The 26,791-nt window shown below is 45.4% G+C and overlaps 1 protein-coding gene across 3 annotated transcripts in view; it reads right to left on the bottom strand.

The window, feature by feature from the left end:
- The window catches only part of LOC138676261 (uncharacterized), a 211,740-nt gene that overhangs the window by 71,173 nt on the left and 113,776 nt on the right, over positions 1 to 26,791 (bottom strand). For 2 of the 3 annotated variants that reach the window (XM_069765375.1, XM_069765374.1), the window contains exon 10: positions 20,291 to 20,432. The exons of the other annotated variant lie outside the window; for it this stretch is intronic. In XM_069765375.1, the coding sequence (XP_069621476.1) occupies positions 20,291 to 20,432 (142 nt within the window). The remainder of the gene's footprint in view (positions 1 to 20,290; positions 20,433 to 26,791) is intronic. 3 annotated transcript variants of the gene reach the window in all.

Genomic DNA, 26,791 nt, shown 5'->3' with positions numbered 1-26,791 from the left:
TCAATGTAAACCTATGGGAAACAAAAATCGCTGTACACATGCTGCGGAAAAACTGCACGGAAACGCAGCGGTTTACATTCCGCAGCATGTCACTTCTTTGTGCGGATTCCGCAGCGGTTTTACAACTGCTCCAATAGAAAATCGCAATTGTAAAACCGCAGTGAAATGCGCAGAAAAAAACGCGGTAAATCCGCCATAAATCCGCAGTGGTTTAGCACTGCGGATTTATCAAATCCGCAGCGGAAAAATCCGCAGAGGACCAGAATACGTGTGCACATTCCTAACCCTAACCCTAGCCCTAACCCTAACCCTACCCCTAGCCCTAACCCTAACCCTACCCCTAACCCTACCCCTAACCCTAACCCTAACCCTAACCCTACCCCTAACCCTAACCCTACCCCTAACCCTAACCCTACCCCTACCCCTAACCCTATTCTAACAGTGGAAAAAAAAAAAATTCTTTATTTTTTTATTGTCCCTACCTATGGGGGTGACAAAGGGGGGGGGGGTAATTTATTATTTTTTTTATTTTGATCACTGAGATAGATTATATCTCAGTGATCAAAATGCACTTTGGAACGAATCTGCCGGCCGGCAGATTCGGCGGGCGCACTGCGCATGCGCCCGCCATTTTGGAAGATGGCGGCGCCCGGGAGAAGACGGACGGGACCACGGCTGGATCGGTAAGTATGATAGGGTGGGGGGGGACCACGGGGGGGGGGGGGAATCGGAGCACGGGGGGGGGAATCGGAGCGCGGGAGGGGTGGAACGGAGCGCGGGGGGCGTGGAACGGAGCACGGGGGGGCTGGAATGGAGCACGGGGGGGTGGAACGGAGCACGGGGGGGGTGGATCGGAGTGCAGGGGGGGTGATTGGAGCACGGGGGGGTGATTGGAGCACGGGGGGAGCGGGCACGAGCACGGGGGGGAGCGGAGCACTGGACGGAGGGGAGCCGGAGCAGTGTACCGGCCAGATCGGGGGGGTGGGGGGGCGATCGGAGGGGTGGGGTGGGGGCACACTAGTATTTCCAGCCATGGCCGATGATATTTCAGCATCGGCCATGGCTGGATTGTAATATTTCACCCGTTATAATGGGTGAAATATTACAAATCGCTCTGATTGGCAGTTTCACTTTCAACAGCCAATCAGAGCGATCGTAGCCACGAGGGGGTGAAGCCACCCCCCCTGGGCTAAACTACCACTCCCCCTGTCCCTGCAGATCGGGTGAAATGGGAGTTAACCCTTTCACCCGATCTGCAGGGACGCGATCTTTCCATGACGCCGCATAGGCGTCATGGGTCGGAATGGCACCGACTTTCATGACGCCTACGTGGCGTCATGGGTCGGGAAGGGGTTAAAGTTGTCTAAAAGTTTCTGGGTATTAATAATGCTTACCATTTTATTTTCTTTGTAATAGTAACCACTATTTAGTTCTATCCCATAAAGACAACACAATAAGCATTTGGCAGAAATATAGCTACACTGTCTAATGGGAGTCTGAGTCTGAAATCCAGATCCTTGCTGTGCTGCTGCTCTTACTCGATTTCATTCTTAACACTCTTTCCTACTTGTTCTCATTTCTTAGTGGTACATGTGTAACTCAAGGTGATCTGTTGTGAAGACACTGACCTTGAACTGTGGTGAACTCATCACTTTTTCCCCACGGTCCTGAGGTCACCGCAGTTCAGGTCGCCTAGGGAACGCAGCATCACTGACATCAAGGAGGCTGCGCTCGCAGCATCTCATTCCCCAGTGGTTCTCAGCCTGGACGGTCACATCTTGACACCATCCAGGTTGAAAACTATTTAGATCCCCCAGATAGATTACGGCGTGGGACAGAACGACGGACAGGTATGGTATATTCCTTTTTTATTTAATTTTTAATGTAATTTTTATTACAGGAGATCAAGGGCTTCGGTGGAATTAGGCGAGGCCGTAAGTACGATTTGAGAAAATTAAAGGGGTCACTTTTTTTTTTTCAATTAAAGGACTTTTCTGGGTGTCTGTTTTCTTACAATGTGACTACGGGGTTAGTCTTGACGCCTCTCCATTACTAACCTCGGGTCTTGCTGTCACCTGACAAATACAAAAGGTGACCTCAACCCCCCCCCCCTACCCTTGCGACCGCGACAGGGCAAATCGGGAAGAGCTGGGCAAAGTATCTAGTAGATGTGCCTTTACTGGGCAGCTGCAGGCTGCTGTTTTTAGGCTGGGGGGGCCTATATCAATGGCGCCTTACCAGCCTGAGAATACCAGCCCCCAGCTGTGAGCTTTAGCAAGGCTGGTTGCAAAAAATGTGGAGGACCCCACACTTTTTTTTCTTAAATTTAAATAATTTTGAAAAACAGCATGGGGACCCTTCTGTTCTTGATCATCAACCTGCAGCCCCCAGCTGTGAGTTTTGCCTGGTTAGTTATATAACAGGCGGCGACGGGGGAATACACCGATCATCCTTTCCTGCTGTCACTTATTAGCGGCAGCAGGTATCGGATGATAGTAACATAGTAACATAGTAACATAGTTAGTAAGGCCGAAAAAAGACATTTGTCCATCCAGTTCAGCCTATATTCCATCATAATAAATACCCAGATCTACGTCCTTCTACAGAACCTAATAATTGTATGATACAATATTGTTCTGCTCCAGGAAGACATCCAGGCCTCTCTTGAACCCCTCGACTGAGTTCGCCATCACCACCTCCTCAGGCAAGCAATTCCAGATTCTCACTGCCCTAACAGTAAAGAATCCTCTTCTATGTTGGTGGAAAAACCTTCTCTCCTCCAGACGCAAAGAATGCCCCCTTGTGCCCGTCACCTTCCTTGGTATAAACAGATCCTCAGCGAGATATTTGTATTGTCCCCTTATATACTTATACATGGTTATTAGATCGCCCCTCAGTCGTCTTTTTTCTAGACTAAATAATCCTAATTTCGCTAATCTATCTGGGTATTGTAGTTCTCCCATCCCCTTTATTAATTTTGTTGCCCTCCTTTGTACTCTCTCTAGTTCCATTATATCCTTCCTGAGCACCGGTGCCCAAAACTGGACACAGTACTCCATGTGCGGTCTAACTAGGGATTTGTACAGAGGCAGTATAATGCTCTCATCATGTGTATCCAGACCTCTTTTAATGCACCCCATGATCCTGTTTGCCTTGGCAGCTGCTGCCTGGCACTGGCTGCTCCAGGTAAGTTTATCATTAACTAGGATCCCCAAGTCCTTCTCCCTGTCAGATTTACCCAGTGGTTTCCCGTTCAGTGTGTAATGGTGATATTGATTCCCTCTTCCCATGTGTATAACCTTACATTTATCATTGTTAAACCTCATCTGCCACCTTTCAGCCCAAGTTTCCAACTTATCCAGATCCATCTGTAGCAGAATACTATCTTCTCTTGTATTAACTGCTTTACATAGTTTTGTATCATCTGCAAATATCGATATTTTACTGTGTAAACCTTCTACCAGATCATTAATGAATATGTTGAAGAGAACAGGTCCCAATACTGACCCCTGCGGTACCCCACTGGTCACAGCGACCCAGTTAGAGACTATACCATTTATAACCACCCTCTGCTTTCTATCACTAAGCCAGTTACTAACCCATTTACACACATTTTCCCCCAGACCAAGCATTCTCATTTTGTGTACCAAATGGGAGTAATAGTCCCAAAAGCCCCCACCTGCTATCATTGTTCGGACTTTAATATAACTCTTCATTCTCCTCTGCTCATGCTGATTTCTGGCAGAGCAGGGGAGACTGATGAGAGCCACCTTCACCACCTGCAGCCGGGGAACAGTGCTTACTTTAGCGCTTCTTCCTCAATGCCATTGCGTGTCACACGGAGGACATCAATATGTGTTCTCCATGTGCACGTGTGCGGGATGTTTTGCAGTCTGTGCTGATGGTTAAAGATGGACATGTCGACGTGTGGGTCACTCGGACACGGTCCACTGAAAAAAAAAAAAAACCATGTGCACAGATCACAGATCTATTCATCTTAATGGGTCTATGTGGGTCAGTGTCTCCGGTATGTGTGAAAACGGTCACCACACGTACTGGAGTCACTGACGTGAAAGAAGCCAAACAAATTTATCAAACTCATTGCCTCTTAGGCCACGTGCACACATTGAGAATTTGGTCAGTATTTGTAAGCCGAACTCAGGAGTGAAACAAAATCAGAGGAAAAGTATAATAGAAACACGTCCCCACTTCTGCATTTTACCCACTCGGTTTTGGCTTACAAATACTGAGGCAAAAAAAATTATATATATATTTTTTTTTTAAATCAAATACTTGGGTGGAACTCAATATCCCGGAATATTTTCCTGTCCAGGTGCGCTCTCCAGCCTTCCTTGCTGGCATGTGAAGCGATGACTACACAAGGAGAGGTAATCCACTGGATTCCTTGCTGAAGATTCTTGGGAACCGTCCACCAGAGAAGAGATTTCCTTACTGCCAAGGATAAGCAGATTCTTCTGTCGAGCGTCACCTGGCGTTTGTCCCAAGAGGATAGTATAGCCCTTTGAAGACTCCTGGAATGGAATTGGGCCCACCAAACGCAAGGAATGTAAGATATCAATAGCCCCAGGATCTTCAGTGCTGTTGTGATGGAACTGACTCATCAGGAACAACCGAATCTTGTATTTTAAGGACCTTTGTTTCTCCTCTGGCAAGAAGGACATTCTTAGCTCAGAATCCAGTAGGACCCCCATGAAAATTTTTCTGGATCCTGGTTCTAAGTCTTATTTCTTCAGGTTTAGGATCTAACTTAGATGCTCCAAAGTTGCTATCGTCCTCTTCTTGTGAGCCTGAAATTCTTCCACCGAGCTGGCTACCATCAAGAAGTCATCCAGGTACGGGATTATAATTATACTCTTCTGTCTTGGAAAGGCCACGATTTCCATGACCAGCTTCATGAAGACAGAGGGAGCAGAGGCCAGACCAAAATGGAAGGCACTGGAATTGGAAGTTCCAATCTTGAATTTTCACCACGAAAAGAGAAATTTCTGAGAAGAGCGATGTACCGGTACCTGATAATAGGCACTTTTCAGGTCTAAAGTGCACATAACTGCACCTTTATCAGTGGAATTGTTGACCTTATTGATTCCATCCTGAACCTCATCCAGAAATTGAACGGTTTTAGATTCACTATAGTGCAAGTTTCGCCTCTGGGTTTTTTGATGGTAAACAGGTTTGAGTAGTGACCTTGGCCTTCCTACAACCGAGGAACTGGTATTATCACTGATGTATCCACCAGTTCTCTTATGTCTGAGCACACAAGTGAACTGGCAGCCAGGGAGCGAAGCGCTATAAATCTCTCGGCAGGGGACCCTGAAAATCACATACCCTTCCACAATGGTACTAAGCGTCCATTGATCCTGGGTGACGTGTCGCCAGTTCTTTGCCAACTGTCTGAGCCTTCCTCTTATATGATTGGCATCATTGCTGCCTTGGTCCTGAACCGGACCCAAAAAGGGAGCCTCTACCTCTCCCTCCTTTCAGATAACTACTTACTCATTTTCCCCCTAGATCTATATTTCTGTCTCTGGGATGGCCTGGAATCGGCCATGAACCAAGGCCAACTTCAATAGGGGTAGGGATGCCAAGATGTCTACTCTAGGCGTCCTAATACTCAGATGTTCCTCCAGTTGACCGATCCACAAAAACATGGATCTAGCAACTGAGAGAGCAGCTATATTTACTTTCAATTTTGCTTCCCACACCCTCTTAAGGTTATCCGCCTTCCTATCTATTGGCTCCCTTAAACTCGAGGAGTCCTCAAAGGGTATGGAAGTGTTTTTGGCCACCGAAATTTCGATCTTGGGAACCTCTTCTTACAGGTTGATATCCTCAGATTCGAAGTGCAACCAAATCCTGAAGTCACGGGGTGTCAGACGTTTCTCAGTGTCTTCCCATTACTCCAGGATCATCGCTCGGATAGGACTGTTCACCGGGAACACTTGTTTCTGAGATCGTAGACCACCAAACATCTTGTCCTGGAGAGACTGATCTTGGGGCCTCCCACCTGCATTGTGTTCCTGACTGCCTGAATAAGCTCATTGGCGTCCTTTGAGGTAAACCGGTATCTTCTGCCACCACATCTCCTTCCTCCTCCGAGCTTAAGAACTGGGGTTCCTTTTCTGAGCTCAGTTCCATCTCCCAATGTGGCCTCTTAGTTTTAGGGCCCAGGTTGGTAGTCTGGAGTAGGGGTAGGTTAAAGATAGAAGCCTGGACTTCTTCTCGCCTCATAGACCGCATTTCTGCCAGTAAAGATGGCTGATCGTCCCTAACAGTCTTGGTGATGCAGCCTTCAACATAGTGGTTTCCCAAATCCCTCTGGTAATTTAAAACGGCTGATGGGGCACCTCTCCTGGACTTCATAAAGGCCTTGCCTGCTTTTTTTTAGGGGTAAGGATTGCCAGGGCTGGGGTCACTTTCTCCTAAATCAACTCAAACAGGGGAAGCACAGTCAGGGTCCTGCATCAACAGTGAGATTTACAGCAGATTTACTCATTATGCAGTCCTGCTCTCTGCCCGCTTCCTCCTTTGCAAAAACAGCATTGAGAGCCCCCCAGGTATTCTTTTTATATTACCTGTCTGCTGTCTTCTGCATTCCACCGTGGAATACCAGAACACATGAGCTGCATGCACAGTGAACAAGCTTGTTCACGGTGTACACAGCTCATGTGTTCTGGTTTTACATAATTGTTTTCTTGTGTCCACAAGACTGGGGAGGCCTCCACCCCTCTTTTTTAGAGCTGTGCGCACAGGAGCAGTTCTGTCCAGCGTGTCTACATGGACATTCCTTTTCTGAATCCTGCTCATACAGGTATTGTACATATGACCAGGTTTTAAACACATCAGATAGGGATTGCATACATTAGTTAGGACTGCTCCGATATGTGTATACCTTGACGTTTGGTAGAGCGGCTTAATATACATTTTTTGCAAAAAACGTATCAACCAAATACCCTGTTTTTTCCATCTTTTTACTAGCACTTGCTGTCCACTGTGATTTTTTTTGCAACAGTGTTTTTGGTTTTACTGTGCTTTTGTGTGTTTTCATTCCACCGTGGAATGCATGCCATTGGAAGTCAGATGTTGGCGTGACTGACGTCACCGGATGTGCGTGCGTGCATCCGTCCATCCATAATTCCACACGTGTACCTGGAAGAGGCTGCACATCTCCGGCTGGCGTCTGAGCCGAGAGCCCCCCCATCAGAGGGAAGCTGCTCTACCCAGGAGCCTTGCCCACTCACTGGTATTTGTGGTAGAAGGACCCCCTTTCGGGGAGTGTCGGCCGTGAGCTTATTGACAGGGGGAAGGAGAAGAACAGCCACACGATCCCCCTTGAGCCCTCCGGCAAGTGCTGCGATCTCTCCATGCGTCCCTCCATGCAGGGACAGGAAAAACACTGAGGGAGAAGGGTTGGTGGGTGCCTTTTAACCTCTCCGTGTGTTTCCGGTCCCTGTAAGGATGAGAGACTAACTCCATGGTGCGGTCAGGAGGGACATCCTGGGAAAACTACTTTTGGAGGCACAGTGCAAAGCTCAGGAGGGTAGAAGTGCCATATTAGAATTTAGATTTTGCTGGAATGGTTTGAGGGTGCCATATCACATTAGCAAAGCCCCTGAAGTGCTAGAACAGAGGCCCCCCCATAAGTGATGTCATTTTACAAAACACCTCAGTTAATTCATCTAGGCGTGCAGTGATTATATTGACACCACAGGTGAGTCACAGAATTTTATACCATTGTCAGTGAAAAAAAATTAATTTACATTTTTACCACCAAAATTGTGCTAGCCCCACATTTTACATTTTCAGAATGGGAAGTGGGTAAAAATGGCACCAAAATTTGCCACAATTTCTGCTGAACGTGGAAGTGCCCCATGTGGCTCTACAGTGCTGCTTAGCCACATGGCGAAATTCAGGAGGGACAGAGCTCTATTTGCCTCCTGGAGGACAGATTTTCCTACAATAGTTTGCAGATTCCATATACGGAGTCCCCAAGTACTAGTGCAGACCACCACTCAAGTGACCCCATTTTGGAAATTATACCCTTTTGGGAATTTTCATGTGTTGTGAGGATTGACTCCATGGGCGTTTTCCAGAACCAAGCATCAGTGCACATTGCTGAGTGAAAATTGCAAATCTGCTATTGTAGTTCCCGTAAATTGTAGTGCTTAGTACGTTATGCCTAGCGCGTGCTTCGGAGACATGCACCCCGTAAATTAAGTGAGCGCTCTATCGCTACATACAGTACATGTGGATGATAAATGTGATTTATACACATTGTGGGGTTCAGAAGGGAGGATATTTGGATTCGGGTGTGCAGAATTCGCTGGATTACTTTAGTGGGGCGAGGAGCCATAGCACTTTTACAGAGCCTTTGCACTACCAGCAACTTGGAAGCCCCCTATATTTCCAATAACAGAGGACAGACCTGAATGGGACTTGCTTTTTTGTGGATTGATTTGAAAACATTTTACATAACGTTTGGTATCACATTTATCCTGCACTCTACGCTGAGCACTAATACCGATTTCCATCTAAATCTCCAAAAGACATGATTCAAATTAAACTCCCGAGGTATCCATTCACTAGAATGAGGCAGCAGAATTACTCTGGACTCTGTTTGGCCTCTGGACAGCTGTGTCCTTTTCAGAGGTGCACAAAATTGTGGCAGACGGCACCTTTATGCACGCCTAAATACATGGAAACCGCCAGATCATAGGCCAGACAAAGTCCACAGTGCCTCCATCTGCCTCATTATAGGGAATCTTGCACCAGGGGTTCTGTCCGAATCACACATTTCAAGAGATTTACACAGAAGCCCCGATGTAAGTGCTCAGTGTAGAGTGCAGGATAAACTTGAACCGAGCCTTACCGTGATCTTTGGGAGGCAGAATGAACAAATCAACAGCAGATGAATTGGTTTTATTTTTTACATTGTTCCTCATGTTGTATAAGTGATTACTACTTTATTATTCAGATCAGTGTGATTACAGCAATACCAGATTTATATCAGGTTTCTATGTTTGGCTGCTGTCACACACAAACTAGTTTTTGCATTGCCATATTTATCAGATCTAATTTTTCTTAATTTCTGACAACAGTCATGTGAGGGCTTGTTTTTTTGTGAGAAGAGTTGACATTTTTTATTGGTACCATTTTGGGGCTCGTCACATTTATTGATAGCTTTCTATTCCGATTTTTTGAAGACAATTAATAAAAACCAGCAATTCAGGAATTGCTTTTTGGAGATTTTGTATGCTGTTCCATGTGTGGTAAATTTGACAAGGGAGCCAGTGCTATTACAGCGATACCACATTTAAATGTTTTGACGCTTTTACACAAAATATTTTATAGAAAAAAAAAATTATAGTAAATATATATATATATATATATATATATATATATATATATATATATATATATATATATATATATATATATATATATTTTTTTTTTTTTTTTTTTTTTTTTTTGCATCGCTTTACTCTGAACTATAACTTTTTTCACTGATTGTATGGTGGCTTGTTTTTAGCGGGACAAGATTTTTTCATAGATACCATTTTTATTTGCAATCGTCTTTTTGATCGGGTTTTATTCCAATTTTTCTTCGGTGGTATGATGAAAAAGCAGTTTGCCTCGCTTAAATATATAATTTACAAAATGGGGTCACTTGAGGGGGGATTCTGCTTTTCTAGCACTTAAAAGCTCTTTATATGGAGTCCACAAACTATTCTAGGAGAATCTGCACTCCAGAAGGCAAATGGCCAGGGGTGTAACAACTGAGGTCGCAGCTGCGATGGGGCCGGAGTGCTTAGAGGCCCACCCAGTCCAGCAAACAAGCAGCCAGGAAACTCAGCAGACATGTCTCGCATCCTGCTGGCCACGCCCACAACAACTGGCTTCCCCATATTCCAGCGGTGTGAGGAGAGTGGGCATGCCCCTGAAGGACACATAACCTAGCATAAGGGCTGAGTGAGCTGGGCGTGTCGCTGAGGCTTGACAAGAGATGGAGCAGAAACAAAAAAGTCAAGGAGCCGGCAGCAGATGTCAGAGTCCGGGTGAGGCGCGAAGGCAGCAGCAGATGAGTCAAGTGCATTCACGGCTGTAAAGTGCTGATGTGCGGCCAGCGTGATGCTTATACCTGTCATGCGTGTACCTGTGCTCCTCCACGCATGGATCGGTCTGCGCCCATGCACAGGTGTTACCGGCTGCCGGATGGCCAAGATGTGTCACCAGAGCATGGAGCTGCCACCCAGAGCAGGTCAGTTGTGGTCATCCATCCTAGGCATTACTGCCCACTCCTCTGTACATCACATACTACAAGTTACACAACTACTGGAGTTTGTAAAGTCCCTGTTTTCCCCACAGAGGCTCACACTTTCTAGCTCCCTTTGGTGAGGAATACACATTAATGGGGACCATTGTGACCTTCTCATGAGGACGGCAACTGGTTAACCTTCGGGCTCTTGTGGTCCGTGCTATTCTAGCTCCTCTATTGTGTATTATTAGTTATTGAAGTGCATTCCAGAACCTCTCCCTATTACCCTCAGAAATCATCCCCCAGCCACCTGCACTCCCGAGCCACTAATGTGTGCGCTGAATCAAAGATTAGGCACATTTAGGGATTGATTGTCGGGGAGGCCTGGTCTCTGTGCACTCCTGTGCACTGACTGATCCTGCGTTTCCTGGCATTGCAGGAAGGGGAGAGAAGCGAAGTCTTCTGAAGCTCATCAAGAGAATGCCAAGAGTGTGCAAAGCAGTCATCAAAGCAAAAAGGTGGCTACATTGAAGAACCTAGAATATAATAATTTCAGTTGTCACACTTTTTTTGTTAAGTATATAATTCCACATGTGTTAATTCATAGTTTTGATGCCTTCAGTGTGAATGTACAATTTTCATAGTCCTGAAAATACAAAAAAAAAAAAATCTTTAAATGAGAAGGTGTCCAAACTTTTGGTCTGTACTGTACATGCCGCCCATTCCTCTGTACTGTTTCCTCATACATGCCCCCCATTCCCTTGTACAGTTTCTGCATACATGCCCCCATTCCCCTGTACTTTTCCCTCATACATGCCCCCCATTCCCCTGTACAGTTTCCTCATACATGCCAGGTATGGACTGGGACTGAAATTCAGCCCTGGCATTTGAAATCACACAGGCCCATGTTGTCCCAGAGCACCAGATGGGATATCTTACTAATATTACCCTGAATAGAGGAAAACGGTAATTAGACCTACCGGTAATTGTATTTCCAGGAATCCATCCTGACAGCACCATGGAGGACATCCTTCTTATCCATAGTGGGACAGGAAACCACGAGAGTTTAAAAGGACCCTCCCCTACCACCCTTCAGTGATTTTCCAAAGTAACACCTCTGGATGGATGCAAAAAGAGAATTTTATTTGAACATCATCATTATACAAATGTTACTTTACATAAGTATGCAGCGTATTTGTAATAGGGAGGGAACTAACAGTGCGGTCAGGATGGATTCCTGGAAATACAATTACCGGTAGGTCTAATTACCGTTTTCCAGGTCACCACCTGACAGCACCATGGAGAAGTACCAAAGGAGATTTTTTGGTCCTAGGGTGGGACTACTGCTTGAAGCACCTTCCTGCCAAAGGCTAGCTGAGATGACACTACATCTAGTTTGTAATGTTTAGAAAAGGTACCGAAACTAGACCAGGATGCAGCCCTGCAGATCTGATCTGCCGAACCACCCCCTTTCTCTGCCCATGAAGCGGCTATAGCCCTGGATGAATGAGCTTTAGGGATGCCTGGGGGACTCTTCCCCTGTGCCTGATAAGCTAGGCTCGCAATGGTAGATTTTTATGCTTTTCTCCCTTTATTAGGACCTCTAAAAAGGATAAACAGATTACTATCCCATCTCCAGGCCCTAGTTGCCTGAAAGTACTTAAGTACGGTCTCCGTAACATCCAAGTTATGGTAAAATTGCTCCTTCTGGTTTTTGGGAAACTGGCAAAATGATGGAAACACTACCTCCTGATTTATATTTGAATCTGACACCACCTTAGAAAGAAAACCTGGATCAAGTCTTAAGACCAGTCTATCATCAAATATTTGCAGATGGGGGTTCTGAATGGACAGGGCCTGAAGTTCCCCCAGTCTTTTAGCTGATGTAATGGCTACTAGGAAGGCTGTTTTGAGGTAAAGATTAGCAATTTCTATATCTTCTGCTAGATCAAACGGATTTTTGCACAACTCGTTAAGGACCAGGTTAAGATCCCAAGGTGGGACAGTTTTCCTGATTAAGGGTCTTAGCCTCAGAACTGCCCTGGAAAAACGAGCTATTCAGGGGTGGGAGGCCAGGTAAAAATCAAAATACGCTGAGGGCTGCCAATTGGACCCTCAGCATACTCTGTTTAAGACCTTTCTTAAATCCCTGCTGCAAAAAACCAAGAATTTTGGGAATGTCAGGATGGTCAAATCAACCGTTGTGTCTCCACAAAACTGCATAATTTTTTCCATATTTTTAAATAAATTGCATAAGTTACTGGCTTCCTACTTGCTTTGAGGATGGAGATGACCCCTTCCGATAGCCCTTTTGCTTTCAGTGTCTGGCATTCAGGATCCAAGCCGCTAATTGGAGCTGTCTGAGTTCTGATGAAGAATCGGGCCCTGGAGGAGTAAATCTCTTTTCGGAAGGAGAAAAGGTTCTTCTACCGCCAATTTTTTCAGTAAGAGGAACCAGCTCCTTTTGGGCTAGAAAGGAACCACTAGAATGATCTGAGCTCTGTCCTCGTACATCTTCCTGAGGATTCTTGGGATTAATGCAAGAGGGGGGAAAGCATATAACAGACCCCTGCTCCATGACAGAGCGTCTATTCCCACCAATCTTTCCCAAGGGTTCAGTGAATAAAAGGTTTCGACCTTCGCGTTCCGTCTGACAGTGAATAAGTCCACCTCCGGTGTTCTCCAGCGTTGGCATAGCTCGCTGAAAACTTCGCTGTTTAGTTCCCACTCCGTAGCCGACAGGTTTTTTCTGCTCAGAAAATCCGCAACCTGGTTCTTCGAACCCTCCAGATGCACTGCTGAAATTGAGAGCACCAATCTTTCCACCCAACTGAAGATCTGATTCGCAAGATGTTGTAATTTTGGATGTCTTGGATCCCCCTGATGCCGAAGAAAGGCTACCGTCGTCATGTGGTCTGACAGAATCTTCAGGTGTTTGTTCTTTAGTAGAACTTGTGCTAATACAGGACCTTCCAAACCACGTGTAGTTCTCTGTGATTTGAGGAATTCTTGCTGTCTTCTGAATTCCACTGCCCCTGATAGTATCTTCCGAGGACTTGACCACCCCAACCTTGTTGGCTTGTGTCTGTGGTCACCGTAACTGCTGGAGAATGGATCCACGGAACGCCGACCTGGAGATTTCTGGGAACAGTCCACCAGAGTAGGGATCGTCTGACTTGACGGGATAGAGGAAACTCCCTGTCCAGTGAGGATTGTCTTCTGTCCCAGGAAGCGAGAACTGCCCTCTGTAACTGACGGGAATGAAACTGGCTCCAGTTGACAGGGGATGCAGGCTGTCATTAATCTGAGGATCTTCATTGTATCCCTGATGGAGACTCTACTTCTTGAAAAATGGCGAATCCTTTTTGTTAAAAATCGGTCCGCTTCCCGTCTGGAAGAAAAGATTTTCTAACGTTTGAGTCCAGGATAACTCCCAGAAACTTTATTCTTGGTTTGGGCGTCAGGTCTGACTGACCAGTTCACCACCCAAACCAATTTCTGCAGAGTGGAAATCACCAACTGACAGTCGATTTTGAGCTGCCCTATAGAGTCTGCCACTCTTAGGATATCATCTAAATGGGATACTATCGTGATGTCTCAGTTTCTCAGATAATACACTATTTCTATGACGAGCTTTGCAAAAACTCTGGGCGCTGTTGCCAGACCGAATGGGAGGCAACAAAATTGATAATGGTAGACTCTTCCTTCTTTTCCCACCGCAAATCTGAGGTATTTTGGTGATCTGTGAAGATTGGTACGTGATAATATGCTCTTTTTAAGTCTAAAGTGCACATTATCACGTCTTTTCCTAACAGGGGAATTGTAGAACGTATAGATTCCATTTTGAACCTTTTGTATTCTAGCCATTGGTTTAGGGGCTTGAGGTTTATTGTAGTTATAGATTCCCCCGAAGGCTTCTTTATAGAGAAGAGGCACGAGTAATGACCCCTTCCTATCTCCTGACGAGGAGCTGGAGATATTGCTGCTATCTGCAGAAGATCCTGGATGTCCAACCACATAGGGGAGACTGAAGTGAGATGGATGTTGGACACAAAAAATTTTTCTGGGGGAAGGGAGTCTAATTCTATTCTGTACCCCTGAGAGATAACCTGGAGAACTCAAGGACTTCTGGTAATCTTCCCCTACTCTATCCGGAAGTTCGACAGCCGCGCTCCTATTCTGATGGCGTCATTTCCTTCAAAACTCTGACCTAGAGGTCGAGGGATTGAATCCCTATTTTTGTTCCTACTTTCTCCCGTTTTTGATAGCTCCATCTCCCCTGCTTTCCCTTACCCCTATAGTCTGATCTTTGACTATAATAGGGCCTGCGAAAGGGCTGATACTTTCTACGTTTTTCCTCTGGAAACCCCTTTTCAATCTGAAGCTTTTTCCAGAATATCATCAAGAATGGGTCCAAAGACTATACCCACTAAGAAAGGGATGGAGCACAGCTTATTTTTAGAATTAAAATGAAGAAAAATATGTGGCAGCACTCACCCAGCTTCGTGTGGTCCAGTTCTTTATTAAGACATGAAAAATAACAGCTTCACGGCCCGAGGGAGTGCAGATGGAGGGGAGGTGAGCAGGGAACGACGACGGCCGTTTCGCGCTGATCCAAGTGCTTCTACGGGTCTGGTATCAGGGGAAGTGACGCCGGCTAAAATAGGTGAGTGAGAGCAAGCCGCCCCCACCCCACCACACGCCCACAACCCCGATAACAAATAAAACAGGTGCACGACATACAAAACATTTAAATATGGTAAAAACAACCTTCATGAAAAACAAACATGGAAAGAATCCGGAATAAATGTAATATCAAAAATATCTCCGACACAAGCGCATAATCAAGCCCAAAGGAATTTGACCTAAATGGGCAGAGAGACATTAAATACAATGAAGCATACTATATAGACGTACCGTGTATCATCTGACTGCGGGAAATGTTGCCCACTAAACAACGGGGGGGAAAAAAAAAAAAAAGGAAAGAAGGGGGATATTATTGGAAAAACCAAACTATGCGGACTATAAAAAGACAGACATGTCAATTCTGTCATTAAAGCCAGCAGGACCAGTGGCTCTTGTACGCATTATCCACCGCGCTTCCACCCTCGCTTTACTTCTGTGTTCGGGGGATGTCGTTTGGAATTCCTGGACGTGCTGGTCACAGTCCAGGACGGGAATATCTGTACATCTATCCATCGGAAACCCATTCTTGCATTTTAATAGTTTCCATCCCGCGCATGTTAAACGCTCCATTCCTTACAGTCAATTACTTCGAACTCGGAGGGTGAATAGTACTCAGAGAGGCTTTGAACAGCAATCCGGGGAACTTTGTCAACGGCTGCGGGAGAGGGGCTACCCCAAGGCTTTGTTACAAACAGCCATGAATAGGGTGAACTCTAATACAGAGGCACAGAATAGAGGCAAACAGCTCAGCTGAACCGCGCTTTACCTTTTGTTTTCAGTATGGTCCGTTAGACCAAGAAATCAGGGCGTCGATTAGACGGCATTGGCACGTATTGGAAAGGGATAGGGACCTCTCGGTGAAGGCCTCGGGGGCCCCTTGATCTCTAATAGGAAAAGCACACATGTCAGGGATGTTTTGGTCCGTAATCGGTTGTCAGGGACTCAGGTTAATTGGTTGGAGCGGTCGACCCTCACAGGCAATTATCGTTGCGGGCAATGCCATTTTTGTGCACGTCATATCACCGGATGTAGTATGACTATAAGTCCCATTAGACACACGGTACAACAGTTTATCTCTTGCAAAACGGATTACGTGGTTTATGTTATTTTCTGTCCTTGTAAAAGGTTTTATGTGGGGAAGACAATACGCCAGCTATACGTGCGGTTTAGGGAACATGTTCGTTCTATTCAGATGGGGAAGGGTGTTCCTAGGCTCATTAACGTGAGGGAGATGCATGAAGGCAAATCTGAGGTTCTCACGTTCGCCGGCATAGAAAGGGTGATGTTACCAGCAGGAGAGGGGGACTTACAAAAACTTTTACTGAGGGTGGAAGCGCGGTGGATAATGCGTACGAGAGCCACTGGTCCTGCTGGCTTTAATGACAGAATTGACATGTCTGTCTTTTTATAGTCCGCATAGTTTGGTTTTTCCAATAATATCCCCCTTCTTTCCTTTTTTTTTCCCCCCCCGTTTAGTGGGCAACATTTCCCGCAGTCAGATGATACACGGTACGTCTATATAGTATGCTTCATTGTATTTAATGTCTCTGCCCATTTAGGTCAAATTCCTTTGGGCTTGATTATGCGCTTGTGTCAGATATTTTTGATATTACATTTATTCCGGATTCTTTCCATGTTTGTTTTTCAGGAAGGTTGTTTTTACCATATTCAAATGTTTGTATGTCGTGCACCTGTTTTATTTGTTATCGGGGTTGTGGGCGTGTGGCGGGGTGGGGGCGGCTTGCTCTCACTCACCTATTTTAGCCGGCGTCACTTCCCCTGATACCAGACCCGTAGAAGCGCTTGGATCAGCGCGAAACGGCCGTCGTCGTTCCCTGCTCACCTCCCCTCGGGCCATGAAGCTGTTATTTTTCATGTCTTAATAAAGAACTGGACCACACGAAACTGGGCGAGTGCTGCCGCATATTTTTCTTCATTTTCATGACATGTGCATCTGGTTTCTATGCGAGCACCTCCAACGCTGAAGTCAGACTGTTTTCATTCACCGCTATTGAATCGCTGAAAGGAGTGAGGCTGTGCATCACTACTATTTTTCTTTGTTTGGTTATTTTTAGAATTAACATCTCCAGTTTTTCAACCATATAGCACTCCTGGCTGTGTTTGATAAAGACTGGCCTCTAGCTGTGAACCTAACTGACTCTGCAGTAGCATCTGCTAGAAAGCCAGTCGCTAGCTTTAGTAGAGGAATAGCTTTTATAATGGACTCTAGGGGTTCTAGCTGACAACTGATCTTTCAAGTCATCTACCCACAAATGCATAGCCCGCGCCACGGATGTTGCTGCTATATTTGTGCGGATTACCGCCGCTGAGCTTTCCCTGGCTCTTTTTAAGAGCCCATCCACCTTGCGATCCATCGGCTCCTTTAAGTTAGAGGAGTCCTCAAATGGAATGGCGGTTCTCTTAGAAACTTTTGCAAGAGGAATGTCAATTTTTGGGATATCTTCCCAGTCCTTGACTTCATGATCTAAAGGGAGGCGGAGCCTGAAGTCTCTAGGAATTGATAACCTCCTTTCCGTTTCTTCCCATTCTTCTAAAATCATAGAACGAATATGGGCATTAACAGGAAAGACTTTTGAGGTCTAAGAACGTAGCCCCCAAAACATTTCGTCCTGAACCGTCAGAGTAGAAGCGGGTTCCTCAATCTGCATAGTCTGTCTAATCGCTCCCAGGAGCTCCTCTATATCGTTAGACGAAAACAAATATTTCTTCCCTCTCTCTGGAAGATCCCCCTCTGCCTTTTCTTAGATCTCTGTGGATCCTGGGGGGGGGATCAGACTGGATGGGCTAGTGAAATGTTAAGCCAGATATCGAGGCCTGCACCTCCTCTCTGACAATGGCTCTCATATTCGTCATGAGAGAGGCCTGTTCATCTCCCACAATACGGCTGGTGCAAGACTCGCAAAGAGACTTCTGCCAGGAGTCCTTAAGTCTTATGGCACAAATGGGACATTTGTTGTACTTGCTGGACTTAGCCACCGAAGAGGACAGGCCCTATAACACACAACATAAAAATGTCGCATGGGCCTATATGCTTTAGTGAATATCTGAGGGAGCAGGCCCCTGCCGGGGATTTACATGCGCATGAGCCTCCTGCAGTATCTCGGGTTTTGCATTATCTTCCATACCGCCGGTTAAGCTCGTAACCCCCATAGCCCACACATACCTTTATATGAAAATACTGTTGTCGCCCTGTCCCGGACATCCGACGCCCCAAGGAGTAGGAGGAGAGAAGACGCTGCTCCATGCTGCCGGCCGCGACCCAGAAGTGATGTGCGCGGCAGCCGCGACCCGGAAGTGACTCACGCAGGAGCGTGATCCAGAAGAAAGCACCCGCCGCGCTCCCGGATCCTGCAGACACACCGGCCGCCCACTCTGAGATACCCAGGATCCGGGGGTAGTGCCGCAGGTTGCTAAGGGTGTACCTTGCACCTTGCAGAGGCGTTCAATCACAGGTACTTTGGGGTCTTGTGCCAAGGGTCGAGAGCCCCCCCCTCAGGAGGAAGCGACCCTGAACCAGGAGCAGCGCTACACTGGTGCTCCTGAGGGACCCTATGACTTGGGTGTCAGCACGGTAGAGTCTTGTAGTGGGAAGGAAGAGGCCAAGCCCCCCCGCTCCTCACCCTCTGTACGGGACAGACAGACCTCTCGTCGTTCCCATCCACAGTGGGACAGGAAAAACACTGAAGGGTGGCAGGGGGAGGGTCCTTTTAAACTCTCGTGGTTTCCTGTCCTACTATGGATAAGAAGGACGTCCTCCATGGTGCTGTCAGGTGGTGACCTGGAAAGGAAGATTTACTACAAGACAAATATTTCTAATGATACCCATGGCCTGATGGAGTGCTCCATCATAACTCTTAACAGTATAGGTGTCTTGAGATCAAGGATTCTGTTAATGTAGCAGTCAAGGCGGCCCATGACCAGACAGGCCCTTCTGGCATTTGCCAGAATTGCCTGTCCGGCCATGTACACGCCCCCATTCCCCTGCACAGTTTCCTCATACATGCCCCCCATTCCCCTCTACTGTTACCTCATACATGCCCCATTCCCCTGTACTTTTCCCTCATACATGCCCCTGTACTGTTTACTCATACATGCCCTGCATCTTCCCCCTTTGCTCCTCATTTTGTGTCCACTTTTTAAGCACTTACCACCCATCCGTGTCTGTGCAGTGACAGCAAGTGATGTCAGCAGTGTGATCACATGACATGATCACGCTGCTGGCGTCGCTCTGACCCGGCGGTCATAGCCTCAATTGTACTCCCGTCTGTAAGATGCGAGTACAAGTGATCACTGGGAGCTGGTGCGCTGCAGCTTCTCTGTGCAGGCTGTCTGACAGCCACAAGAGAATGGCTGACTCTCAGTCCGGGGAGCGGCAGAATTCAGCCACCAGGGGAGACACTGCAGACTGCCGCATTAGGTGGCCCGGCTGCGCCCCCCCCCCCCCCAGAGATAGGCCTCTGGCTGGGCGGGCCCCCAAGCACTCCGGGCCCCGTTTTAGCTGCAACCCCTGCAGTTACGCCCCTGCCTCAAAGTGACAGTGGTCAGAATTGTAAAAATTGGCCTGGTCAGGAAGATGAAAACAGGCTTTGGGGTGAAGAGGTTAAAGTAAATATCAGAAAATTAATTGGCAAGTTAGGTTGAGTTCCTTTTTTTTTTTCCCATACACTTTAAAATCTTGCAATTTTCCCACTGGGGTTATTCCTGCACTTTGCGCAAGATTTTTTTCAGGAGAAACATCATCACGGGCTTGATTGCAATGATAAGTAACAGCTTTATACACAGCTGATAACAGCATCCACCAATCACAATACGTGATGTCACAGCTGACCCTGATCCCCCTCCATTCAAAATTAAATTTGCACATGCTCATTAGATGATTTAATACAAAACATATACCGAGAACCTATTGCTGCTAATGTACTTGTGAATTTCCTGAAATAAGTTTGAGACTAGAATAGCCTCAAGGAAAATTGTAAAAATTGCAAGTTTTTTTATACCTATTGTGAAATGAGAAAAAAAAATAAGTATTTTAAAAAACAAACACGGTAAATAGGCCAATACTCATTTTAATAAAAGGTTTACTAACTTAAAAAAAAATGCACAGAATAAATTGGCAAATCACAAATTAACGGATGTTTGGTAAATTGGTGATACAAAAGGTGCACACATGCTCAAAAAAATTTACCATGCAATTTAACATTAGTATGCAATGTATACCCTCAAATGGGAATGAAAATCACTCACCACTTTCTTCAGTTATAGGTATATACTTGGTATTCCCATACATTTCTTCACAAAAGATGCACTTACCTAGCTATAGCCATTCCAATATAGTAGGACAGCGGCATGATTGACACCAAAGAAAGGGTGAATTTTACAGGAGAGCTTGTGTAATAATTGTGACTGTCCACATAGCCAAGAACCAGAGACACAATCACCAATACTATGAGATCTGCAAGCGATAGTTAAGGTTCTTTGCCTTTACTCTGCTGAAACTATAATGTGACAAATTAAATTGACCCTTTTTCTGTTTCACCAGCACAGTAAAAAAATATGCTGTAGTGTTGTGCCCCCCGAGGAAGCGATTTGCGAAACGCGCGTCGGGGCCTCTCCTCTCATGTACAGCAGGAGGTTGGTTCATTGATCATGGTTACTATATGTGCAGCGTCTCTATTATATGGGATTTTCCCCTTTATATTTATTTAGATTCTGCACTTTGCACCTTACTATAGTCTCATTATGCATATGAACCTCCTTTTGATCTAGTCTTGCTTTATGAGCATTTTTTTCTTATTCATTCCATGAGAGATTGATTTCTTGTAAGGATAATATCTATATTTGTACTTTTGTATTGATTACCCCGATTGTACATTCTACATATAACAACTGGTTATCAAATATTTTACACACGTTTGTTAGTCCCCTTACAAGCCCCATGGATGCTATATACTAAGCTGTCTATTTACTAGCTCCATAGACCTCATGTGATAATAGTCTTCATTATCATTTTGCAAAGTAAATTATTGTGTACACCTTTTTTGGCTATACTGTATCATCTTGCCATCGATTTTTTTCTTCTGTACGTGGCACTAGTGTGTTGCCTTTTCACGTATTTTTGTATCTTTTATTATTGTCTATTATTGCTGTTCGACATTTTTTAGAATATTCTCAATAAATTTCTATATTTTTAGCTCAAGTGTCCATCTTTTTTTGGTTTTCTGTATATGTACTATGGCGGAGCATATATTGTATCTGCCATGATAGTCGGTTTATTAATTATTGTGGGAAAGGTGGGCTCTACGGTCATCAGGGCCATGGACTACAGCCTATAGCTGCTGTAACCCATAAACATCAGTCCGTATTTTTGCACCTGTCTTATTGAATGGTTGCACAAGTAAGGGCGGGTTGGTTTTTACATAAAAGACTTACTGCGGTTGAGGACAAAGTGTCCCAAAATCTTCATTATCAGTATGTACCAATTACTTTTCAGGAGGATGAAGGAGAGCATAAAAAGTCAGTGAAGTGACTGTACAACAATGGGGAAGCAGCCTCCCTTATTTTAAAGGGAATCTGTCAACAGGGTTTTGCTATGTAATCTGAGAGCAGCACGATTTGGGGACAGAGAAACATTCCAGTGATGTGTCATACGGGGTTGCTTATTCTGATATCACTTTGTCACAGATCTAGCAGTTCTCTGAATGCAGAGTTCTGTATAATCCCACCTACAATCTTGCTTGACAGGTTTTTGTCTTCACTGGGGATGGGGTTACAAAACAGGAGGACTACATGTCCCAAAACTACTAGTATTCTAGTGAATCTGCTGCTGATACAACACTGATTTTAATGAAACTACAGCAAACAGCTCAGTAAGCAACATTACTGGAATCGGGGTCTCTGTCCTTACATCATGCTATCAGATGAAACTGCAAAAACCTGCTGACAGATTCCCTTTAAGACATCCAAGTGTCACATACGAATACATTTCAGAAAAACAAACAAAAAAGGATACCTACTTACCGATAACGGTATTTCTCAGAGCCCATGACCGCACTACCAGAGAGAGGGGATCCGCCCTTCAGGGAAAACCTACAGGATAAAAAGGGCGGTTCCTCTACTTCATCAGTTTGGTTTACAGAGCATCGGAGGTCCTCCAGGTTAGTGACAAGAAAAATACACACTTAACATATTGCTTATCAGGTATACACCGTGTCTATATTAGAAAAACACACTTCGTTTAAATAAAGGTGCTCACCGCACACATGATGGGGGAGGTGGGGGGGGGGGGGGGAGATTAAGCAGGTGCTGTCATGGTCTCTGAGAAATACAGTTATCGGTAAGTAACCATGCTTTTCTCAGTCCCCCATGACAGCACTACCAGAGAGAATTGCAGAGATTATTGCTTAGGGAGGGACCACAGCCTGCTGAACCCTTCTTCCGAAGGTTAAGTCAGATGAAGAGGCTAGGTCTAAACGGTAGGGTCTAATAAAGGTTGAAGGTGATGACCAGGTGGCCGCCTTACAGATTTGGTCTATTGATACCTCCGACCTTTCGGCCCAGGAGGTCGCCATAGCTTTTGTAGAGTGCGCTTTCAGCCCCTCGGGAACTGTTTCCTGTGGACGAGTACGCCAAGGCTATCGCATCTGTTATCCAACATGCTATAGTGCCCTTGGAGGCTTTGAGTCCTTTCCTGGGTCCCTGGTAACAAACAAAAAGAGACCCTTCCTTCTTATGCCGCTGGGTGGATTCTAAGTATTGAGCTAGACATCTTCTCACATCTAATGTGTGGAATTTTTCCTCTTATTTTTAGGGTCTGGGCAGAAGGAAGGGAGGATTATCTCCTGGGACCTGTGAAATTTGGATGCAACCTTGGGTAGAAAGGCAGGGTCTGTTCTCAGGATAACCCTATCATCCAGGATTTGTGTAAAGGGAGGCCTTGCAGATAGGGCCTAGAGATCACTTATTCTATGGGCAGATGTTAAGGCTGTTAAAAGGGCCGCTTTAAGCGATAAAGTTTTAAGGGATACTGAATCTACAGGCTCAAACGGGGGTTCTGTTAGAGCTGACAAGACCAGGTTCAAGTCCCAAGTTGGTAGTCTTTTTGTTTATGGGTTTTGATCTTATAGAGGCTTTAATAAAACGTGTTACCCATGGGTTAGCAGCTATATTCTCACTGTATAATGCCCCCAAGGCCGCTATTTGCACTTTCAGGGTGCTTACTGAGAGGCCCAGTTCTAACCCTTTTTGTAAAAATTCTAACACCTTAGGAATTTGGACCCCATCTTGTAATTTCCCCCCAGAGGTGGACAAAAACTTTTTCCAAGTTTTGCCGTATATTTTAGTGGTTACTGTTTTCCTACTTTTTAACAGTGTGGAAACTAATTTAGCAGAAAAGCCCCTTCCTTTTAGTAGTGACCTCTCAAGTTCCATGCTGTCAAGTGGAGACTCTCTGACTGAAGGTGGAGCACCGGTCCCCGTGATAGGAGGTCCGGAAGAACCCAGGGATCAGTGACCGATAGCATCCTCAGCCAGGAAAACTAGGTCCTTTTGGGCCAGAAAAGGGCTATTAGAATAAGTCTCACCCTGTCCTGTCTGATTGTCTGCAGAACTGCCAGAATAAGCATAGGAGGGGGAAAAGCATATGCGAGACCCTGAGTCTGGGGAATTGTGAATGCATGCAGGGCCTGAGGGCCCCCCTGGGGTCTAGAGAACAAAATGCTTTTACTTTTCTGTTTTTTACATCGGCCACAAGGTCTTTTACAGGGACCCCGCCCAAAGCTTTGTGATCTGATCGAAGATGATTGAAGATACAGTGGGGCAAAAAAGTATTTAGTCAGTCAGCAATAGTGCAAGTTCCACCACTTAAAAAGATGAGAGGCGTCTGTAATTTACATCATAGGTAGACCTCAACTATGGGAGACAAACTGAGGAAAAAAAAAATCCAGAAAATCACATTGTCTGTTTTTTTATCATTTTTTTTGCATATTATGGTGGAAAATAAGTATTTGGTCAGAAACAAACAATCAAGATTTCTGGCTCTCACAGACCTGTAACAACTTCTTTAAGAGTCTCCTCTTTCCTCCACTCATTACCTGTAGTAATGGCACCTGTTTAAACTTGTTATCAGTATAAAAAGACACCTGTGCATACCCTCAAACAGTCTGACTCCAAACTCCACTATGGTGAAGACCAAAGAGCTGTCAAAGGACACCAGAAACAAAATTGTAGCCCTGCACCAGGCTGGGAAGACTGAATCTGCAATAGCCAACCAGCTTGGAGTGAAGAAATCAACAGTGGGAGCAACAATTAGAAAATGGAAGACATACAAGACCACTGATAATCTCCCTCGATCTGGGGCTCCACGCAAAATCCCACCCCGTGGGGTCAGAATGATCACAAGAACGGTGAGCAAAAATCCCAGAACCACGCAGGGGGACCTAGTGAATGAACTGCAGAGAGCTGGGACCAATGTAACAAGGCCTACCATAAGTAACACACTATGCCACCATGGACTCAGATCCTGCAATGCCAGACGTGTCCCACTGCTTAAGCCAGTACATGTCCGGGCCCGTCTGAAGTTTGCTAGAGAGCATTTGGATGATCCAGAGGAGTTTTGGGAGAATGTCCTATGGTCTGATGAAACCAAACTGGAACTGTTTGGTAGAAACACAACTTGTCGTGTTTGGAGGAAAAAGAATACCGAGTTGCATCCATCAAACACCATACCTACTGTAAAGCATGGTGGTGGAAACATCATGCTTTGGGGCTGTTTCTCTGTAAAGGGGCCAGGACGACTGATCCGGGTACATGAAAGAATAAATGGGGCCATGTATCGTGAGATTTTGAGTGCAAACCTCCTTCCATCAGCAAGGGCATTGAAGATGAAACGTGGCTGGGTCTTTCAACATGACAATGATCCAAAGCACACCGCCAGGGCAACGAAGGAGTGGCTTCGTAAGAAGCATTTCAAGGTCCTGGAGTGGCCTAGCCAGTCTCCAGATCTCAACCCTATAGAAATCCTTTGGAGGGAGTTGAAAGTCCGTGTTGCCAAGCGAAAAGCCAAAAACATCACTGCTCTAGAGGAGATCTGCATGGAGGAATGGGCCAACATACCAACAGTGTGTGGCAACCTTGTGAAGACTTACAGAAAACGTTTGACCTCTGTCATTGCAAACAAAGGATATATTACAAAGTATTGAGATGAAATTTTGTTTCTGACCAAATACTTATTTTCCTCCATAATATGCAAATAAATTGTTAAAAAAACAGACAATGTGATTTTCTGGATTTTTTTTTCTCAGTTTGTCTCCCATGGTTGAGGTCTACCTATGATGTAAATTACAGACGCCTCTCATCTTTTTAAGTGGTGGAACTTGCACTATTGCTGACTGACTAAATACTTTTTTGCCCCACTGTAGATTTAGAGTCCATTCCCCCTGTTTTAAATGGGTACAGCTTAAGAAGTCTGCTTTCTGATTTTCTTCTCTTATATGTAGTGTGGAAAGGGATAGGAAACTGTTTTCCGCTAAACTGAAGATTTCGGAAGTGGCCTTCCTAAGGGCGTGAGATCTGGTGCCCCCTGGTGATGCAGGTAGGCTACCACTACCTGATTGTCCGAAAACACCCGGACATGATGCCCCTGTAGGTTGTGAAGGAAGGATAATAGAGCGTGGCCCACCGCCCAGAGTTCTTTTTGGTTTGAGGAAGATTTGTATTCCTAACCCCTTCAGATTCCCTGAGTGACACTGTTGCCCAGGTGAGCTCCCCACCCCGTGGGGCTCGCATCTGTGTTAAGTATTCGAGATACCTCTATTACCCAGGGGACCCCTTTTGACAAGTTGTTGGGATCCAACCACCAAACTAGGGAATGAATAGTGGTTGAATTTAGAGTAATGTGGTCTTCTAGACATCCCCTTAGTGTATTCTGATTCCTCAGAATGTCCCACTGGAGGTTTCTCGTGTGGAGTTGTGCCCACTGGACTGCTGGGAGGCAGGCAGAAAGGGACCCCAGCAATGACATTTCCCTTCTTAGGGTCATACGAGGGTTTGAGCGAGCTTTCGAGACAAGATTTAATATTTTTTATTTTTTTCTGGTCTGGAAGACGACATTCCTGTGTTATGGAGTCCAAGGTTAGGCCCAAAAACTCTTGAACTCTGGTCGGTTCTAGTTTTGATTTCTGAAGATTTATAAGCCAACCTTTACTCTGTTAGAGTATCTATCACTCTGTCGCATTGTTGAAGGCAGTGTTGGGCTGAATTGCTTTCAATCAGAAAGTCGTACAAGTATGGAATTATCAAAATGTCTCTCTCAGGTGGGCCATCATTTCCGCAATCAATTTGGTAAATATGTGGGGTGCCACCGATATGCCAAAAGCGAAGAGCTTTGTATTGATATTCCCTTACTTCCCCTCCCATGACTATTGCTAGTCTGAGGTATTTCTGGGAGTTCTTGTGGATAGGGACGTGATAATACGCATCGCTGAGATCCAAAACTATCATGAAACAGTCCAGAAACAGGTTTTTTTATTGTTGATTTTATTCACTCCATTTTGAACCTTTGGTTCTTTACATAACTGTTCAGCTTCCTCAAGTTTATTATCGTGCGGAAGGAACCGTCCGGTTTTGGAACTAGGAATAACGGGGAATAAAACCCCGTTGCCTTTTACCCTGTTGGAACTTCCTGGATGACGGCTTTGTTTATGAGCTTCATAATCTCCTGTTCTAACTCTTGTTGTTGTTGTTGAGGATTTTAGCGGGGTGACCACATAATTTTGGGGAGGAAGAGAAGTCAAGTCTATTTGAAGTCCTGATTTT

This window comes from Ranitomeya imitator, chromosome 4 (genome assembly GCF_032444005.1).
Source record: "Ranitomeya imitator isolate aRanImi1 chromosome 4, aRanImi1.pri, whole genome shotgun sequence".
NCBI classification, from domain to species: Eukaryota; Metazoa; Chordata; class Amphibia; order Anura; family Dendrobatidae; genus Ranitomeya; species Ranitomeya imitator.
This window is presented reverse-complemented; position numbering and strand designations above follow the sequence as displayed.